The 6,223-nt window shown below is 33.7% G+C and overlaps 2 protein-coding genes across 2 annotated transcripts in view; both read right to left on the minus strand.

Moving 5' to 3' along the window:
• The window catches only part of LOAG_16949 (hypothetical protein), a 2,746-nt gene extending 2,061 nt beyond the window's left edge, over nucleotides 1-685 (minus strand). The window contains exons 1-2 of the mRNA XM_020449603.1: nucleotides 532-685; nucleotides 162-348 (exon numbers count right to left, since the gene is read on the minus strand). Of these exons, the coding sequence (XP_020306851.1) occupies nucleotides 162-348; nucleotides 532-594 (250 nt within the window). The 5' untranslated portion in view covers nucleotides 595-685. The remainder of the gene's footprint in view (nucleotides 1-161; nucleotides 349-531) is intronic.
• Nucleotides 686-959: 274 nt separating this feature from the next.
• The window catches only part of LOAG_16950 (tRNA modification GTPase TrmE family protein), an 11,298-nt gene continuing 6,034 nt past the window's right edge, over nucleotides 960-6,223 (minus strand). Inside the window, exons 15-27 of the mRNA XM_020449604.1 lie at nucleotides 5,678-5,813; nucleotides 5,274-5,388; nucleotides 4,893-5,024; nucleotides 4,430-4,546; nucleotides 4,198-4,350; nucleotides 3,519-3,618; nucleotides 3,151-3,262; nucleotides 2,781-2,925; nucleotides 2,551-2,690; nucleotides 2,223-2,332; nucleotides 2,048-2,167; nucleotides 1,659-1,808; nucleotides 960-1,239 (exon numbers count right to left, since the gene is read on the minus strand). Of these exons, the coding sequence (XP_020306852.1) occupies nucleotides 2,157-2,167; nucleotides 2,223-2,332; nucleotides 2,551-2,690; nucleotides 2,781-2,925; nucleotides 3,151-3,262; nucleotides 3,519-3,618; nucleotides 4,198-4,350; nucleotides 4,430-4,546; nucleotides 4,893-5,024; nucleotides 5,274-5,388; nucleotides 5,678-5,813 (1,271 nt within the window). The 3' untranslated portion in view covers nucleotides 960-1,239; nucleotides 1,659-1,808; nucleotides 2,048-2,156. The remainder of the gene's footprint in view (nucleotides 1,240-1,658; nucleotides 1,809-2,047; nucleotides 2,168-2,222; nucleotides 2,333-2,550; nucleotides 2,691-2,780; nucleotides 2,926-3,150; nucleotides 3,263-3,518; nucleotides 3,619-4,197; nucleotides 4,351-4,429; nucleotides 4,547-4,892; nucleotides 5,025-5,273; nucleotides 5,389-5,677; nucleotides 5,814-6,223) is intronic.

The raw sequence follows: 6,223 nt of genomic DNA on the forward strand, positions 1-6,223 counted from the left end.
TAATAATAATAATAATAATAATAATAATAATAATAATAATAATAATAATAATAATAATAATAATAATAATAATAATATTAATAATAACAATAATAATAAAATTTCAACTATCCTTTTAATGCAAAATATTTTAATAATTTATGTTAAAAGAATTAAATTACCTCCAAGACAAAAATTTCCACCATGCTGTGCAAGACGTGTATGATGAACAGAATGTTTTGTTCGATATGATATAGTGAAAATATAGCGATCACTAGCTGAATCTCGTACGAGATAGGTTCCTGGTTGTTGATTCATTAATACTTTTTCCGCATCTCTCCATGACATATTGCCCCAGTACCAAGAGCTCTATAACTGTTAACATTTGGATAGAAAATCGAATGAGATTTTGCATTGAAAGTTAAATTTGTAATCCTACGTTAACCATAAATACGAACAAAATTGAACACTCGCTTATTTTGAATAATATTGCTTTTATTTGCGCAAATATTCTACAGACTTGGGAGCTTATACAGGCGAAAATAAACCTACCCCTCGTATGAGTTTCATTGTTTGAGAGAACTGAATAGTATGATCTGCAGCATCATGCTCCATCCATAAGTCCCGTTTTGCAGCACTTAGAACCTAAATATTTCAAAACATCTCGTCCTTATGAGAAAAACACTTCAAATACCGCGCTGAAAATGCGAAATATAAGGCAGTAACATCAAAATCATAAAGAACTGTAAAACCAGAAACATGCACCAAATTTAGACTACATACAAATTTGTAGTATCTCACACTTTGCTAACACTTTTGTTAAATAAATCAAGAACTATTGAAATTATCACAGCATGCAGCAAACCGCAGGACGGTTATGCAATATAGAAAGCAAACTGAGACTCGTTAAATACTTTATTTTAATAGATCCTGTACAAAGTCTAACAACTTCTGACAACGCAACAAATTATACTTAGGAAACCCGTTAAATGACAAATTCTAAAAAAGACTGGATGACCCAGGAGCGAGCTTATGCGGCAGATCAATGGTAGCGTTTATTTGCGTATGTGAGATATATTTCAGTTTATCTCGCATAGATGGTGACAGTCGTTGTATTGCCTGTTCTGCTTCATTTTTGACAAAATCACCAACGTACATATACTTCATATGATATAAAAAGTCGCAAATTGAATCCTCGTATTTTAGTATGCCTGCTCGTTCGTTTACTTTCACTGTCATCTTATAAACATCCACAGCAAGCTAAAATCATTTTTTCCCTCGAACTTTGTTTTTTATAAACAACTGGTTCTTTGTAAGAATAAAAAAAAACTGTTGACGAAGTGAAAGATATAACACTCTGAAGATAGTGATATGAAAAAAATATCCTGGTAAAATGAAATCTGAGATACATTCGAAAATCTAACTTCAAATTTAACATAACAAAGTATTTTTAAACCCATTAGTCAAACTTCCTTTTCGTTGCTCATTAATTAGTATGAACTCCGTTAAATGCTTCAGTTTAATTATAGAAGCGATTTTTATCCTTTCAGCAACTGAAAGCTTATGCACAAATCTATCACAAATGATATCAATAATATATAAACCATCCCTTATTAAGTATAGAAAATTAAATTTAAAAAAGTATTAAACAGTTATGAAAAAATGGCAATAATACACACATCCTGTATCTGCTTGCTTCTTTCCTTGGCATCGTAAAATCGTTGCAAAATGGGCACAACGAGACGAAGTACGAATATAAGTTGCGCTTCCGTGACTAGTTTTGGTGCAAGCTGGTCACGCACAAATTCAGGTAAAGCTGCCAGTGAACTCTAGAACACTGACTTATTGAAATTTAACTTTATGAATGTTTACAAATGGAAGTCAAAGTAAGGATAGCAAGGAATTTCTAACTCAGCAAATAAGGTAAATAAAAAAAAAGTGTTTTTAAAATAAATGTGTTTTATCCTCTTCCTTTTAAAAAATTTTCCTAAAAACTTTCATTTCTATATAAAACTGTTTTTTTTTTTTTTAAATTCACGTAAAGCAATAAGAAGAAGCGAACACGGACTGCATTGCAGTGTTGAAGATAAGCATGCCCGAGTGCAAGGTTCGTCAGCAATTGATTTTCGGTCAGCAACAAGCATTCACTTTCTAAACTGCCGAAACAAACAGATGGATCACCTAAAATCTGTATTTTTTATTAAAAGCTTCGAATAGAACGAAACTGTTAAGAAAAGTCATACCATGCAGAGCTTCCGAATCGAGCACAGATACAATATGGTCATAAAAAACTTGCTGGAAAGAAACTGGAAGGGCTGTCAGAATCAGAGCGACTGCATTGATAGTGGCATATCTGGAAAAAGGCTGAGAAACCACAAATTCATTTCCGAAGTTTCACTAGGTCACAACATTTTAAGGTGTGATATGCAACAAAATTCAGATATACTCGCCACTGCCCACAGCGTCGAACCAGTGATATCAAGGTAATGTCATGAAGTTAATGCTAGCAATTCTTAGTTGAGAAGGGTAAGGAAGAGAAATAATGGGAAAACACAATTCACAAAAACGAACGGTTGGTGTAAGGGCCGAATAAAGACCAAATCAATGAGTGCATGGGCTGTAATCACTGGTGCATGTGGAGATGCAAGCAGTTCGATGCATGCGCCAGTGAGGGCTTGCCCTGCAGGTGGCATCTCCGCGAATCTCCAGTCCTGAATATTAACTGATAAATTGAATCAACAATCCAATTTGAAAATATTATTCAACAAAAAACTGTAACACTGAAATGAAATCATTTTTACTTTGTAAGCGAAAGCTGGTGGCTGATGAGCGTAGTTGGAAGCTTGCAAAATGCGATCCACTAATGCCTGACAAAACTGAGAAGGCAGTGACAGTTGATGATTGTCGGAAATAAATGATGGTGTTAAGAGAGCGTATTTACCATCCCTTAAAAATTCCTCTAACCCAATCAAATTTCTGTACTAACTCGCCATTCAATAACCTAAGGGAAAAGTTCACCTCCAAAATCTATGAAGCATATATGGTGAGGAATGTTTTAGAATGAGTCTTGCTCAACTATGCTGACAGATAGTAGAACCTAGATCGCATCATTTTAAAAGTCTAAACGACTCAGAAAAGTGCATCTTTCAATAAAATTGAATATGTGGTTACCTATCTTCCAGCTGTCCACAAATTTCCAGCACAAAATCCCTGGCACGAACTGTATGTGAAATGGTTTTGTCCAAGCAATACAAGACACTGTACATGTAAGCTGCTGGCTGTGCTATAACACGGATTCATTTTATCACTGTGTGTAACTACTATCCAACCCACATTTTTTCTGAACCACTAAAACAATATACAATCCTTCCCCGTTGCCCATATTTATGTAATAAAACATAAATCCCGAACAAAGTTGGATGCTCAGCAATCCTAACACATAAAATTGAAAGCCAATTCCCTATTTTAACTAGAATAAGCTCACAAAGAACAAATAAAGAAAGATTCCTCTCCAGTAAGGCTTAAATATGGAAAATTACGGTGATATCGATAGCAGGGTTTGAAGCACATCAGCAGTGTCGTAAATAGTTGGTCAGCAACTACAGTTTCTATCGCACGGAATAAAATGATGTCTACAATCTATAAACAAATTAACATCGCTCAAATGAATGACAATCTAGACTGCATAGGTTACAATCAAATAAACTTCCTAAGCTTTTACAATTGAGACTTTAATAAATTTAATCAACAAATCTTAACACCCAAGTAATTCGGAGGGCGAATTGAAAAACCCCCCGAAATTAGGTCACCGCAGTTGCAAAATTTTAAAAGTTGGAATCGAAAGCGAAAAAAAAAGAAAAGCAGATGAAGGGAACAAAAAAAGAACGCAGGATTTGCTCTATGAAGAGCTATCCGGTGTGATGAATTCATCTGTATGCCACGAAAGGATCGTTCCAAATTTTCAGGGAGAAAACGTAATTCTCTGTTACAGTGTCAATCTTATTCTTTATTAATAAATTGAAATATCTTAGTAATATGAGTATGATCAGAAGAAGAAACGTTTAAAATGCAAAAAAATCAAGATTGTTACAAGCTTAAATCATTTTTCTTGTTTGTATAATACAACCAATGGATTCTTGTTCGAAAACTGCACCCAAATATTCCGACACAGTAGTCAATTTTTAAGGAAACTGTGAAACATGTCTGTCAATTACGTACCGGAAGTATGCGTTCCACAATATTACCATAGTAAATTGGCATATGAAGTTCTGGACTAAGAGTTGGCTGTTCGATTGGTCGCATACCTAGTTCAATTTGCATTTCTCTCCTCATTTTTGCTTCCATTTCTCTATATGACAGTTCCGGGAATTGCTAAAAAAGAACACTCAAAAAGCAAAAAAAAAAAAAATAGAGGAAATGAAATATCACCAAGTTCGTACAAAAACCTCACCGAGTAATATTCTGACATTTTATTAAAAAATGCAGCACTAGTGTTGCCAATTTTATTTGATGGAATTATGTGCACCAACGCCGTAATTCGATTATGCAAATCAGGATATGAGCCAACCTAAAACAATAATACGCGCTCTAAAACTCACTGTTTTTTCACACGAAAAGCAAATGAACAAACCAAGTAGAGAGACATAAAGGATTTTTTGTATTAAATGCTATAAGGTTCACCTGTATTTCGAGAGTACATGTAAAGACTCAAATCGAAAAACTTCACAAGCAAACAAATATCCAGTATAATAATATCCTTCTACTATCATGTTTCAGTTCCCTTTCTCAATTTTTTGGCCCAACCTACTTTGGGACAAAAATAGTTACATTTTCCTTTTTTCGCTACAAAATATCTTTTTAATAAGCTATAAGGATAGAAGGTGACTATAAACAAAGATATAAAATAAACATGCCAAAGAATGGATTATAAGCATAGCAATTTCGGTGGCTCCATCATCGGTTGGATGAAGAACAAGAGAAAGAAGCAACCGATCGAGCGATATCAGGTGTAAATTAAATACCATGTCATTTAAAATCCCAATCATCTAAATGTTAAAAACTAGAAAAAAGATAAATTCGGTCAAAACTGCGAAACGATTTTTTTTTTTTTTAATTTGAACATCAGCAGTAAATTCTTATGATACTATATACTTTTATGAGAAACACCGCAGTACCGCGCTAAAGTCCCAAAAGGCGAAGGAATGTCATACAAACGCAATGCAAAAGAAGAAAAGTAACAAAGTAGATTCCTAGGTTCACCATTTGGACAAAGCTAAGTGTACTGTACAACTTACTGCTGCGAATTGCTGATCGTCTGAAGGGAGATTCTTTTTGAAAATAAATATGAAATAATCTGTGAATTTGTTTACCGTTGCTGTGAGTTCTTTACTGTTCATTGAGTTCAACACACTAAAAATGAAAAATTTTTTTAATTTGGGCAAATTCACAGAAAACATAGGTGGAAAGGCTAAAATAATTCCCTCAAATATTACATCGCCATGTCTATCAAGATCAAGTGTGCTTTTCATGAACTTCGGATAACTCGTTTATCAAACAATTCACCAATCGGAACTGATTAGTAAGAAAAAAAAGATGACGATAAATTGGAAGCTTAAAATTGGAAGCTGTTGTAACAGCCAAAAACTTAATCGTATATATTGTCTAATGATTAACGACTGTTTAATAATTGATAACTTACGAATAAATTACTGGATGTATTTTCTTTGTTTCGAACAGCATATTGTATACAACACAGAAAACCGTTTGTTTCCGCTCACCCGAAAAGAACTTTAACAGCTGTTCCTCAGCAGCTAAACCTTGCGCATAAATAATTTCTGAAAATGCACAGTTCTCAGGTTAAACGAAAAAAAAAAAGAATTTATTACGACTTTCTGCAAATATTTTTCTGATGACTGATAGCGCCATTTATATCAACTAATAATTCCTGCTCACTGTCTTAAATGTCGCAATGAACAAAGTAGAAAAAATTTTCAAGGCTTTTCCCAGCAATTTTTTTTCAATGCAACCTATGAAACGGGTAACAAAGCCTAACACATAAAACACGTAGTGAACGGGACTGACATTCTGTATAGCAGCATTTGTCGCGAATTCCGATTCGCGAGACTCCAACCATACAAATATATAATCAAATAAATTTCTTATTGTAAATGAATATATCCAATGTTATGACTCATTTAATTAATTCTACATTCCTTAGATTTATTTTCATGTTTTTCCGGTTTTT

The sequence above is a fragment of the Loa loa genome (genome assembly GCF_000183805.2).
Source record: "Loa loa unplaced genomic scaffold supercont3.30, whole genome shotgun sequence".
NCBI classification, from domain to species: Eukaryota; Metazoa; Nematoda; class Chromadorea; order Rhabditida; family Onchocercidae; genus Loa; species Loa loa.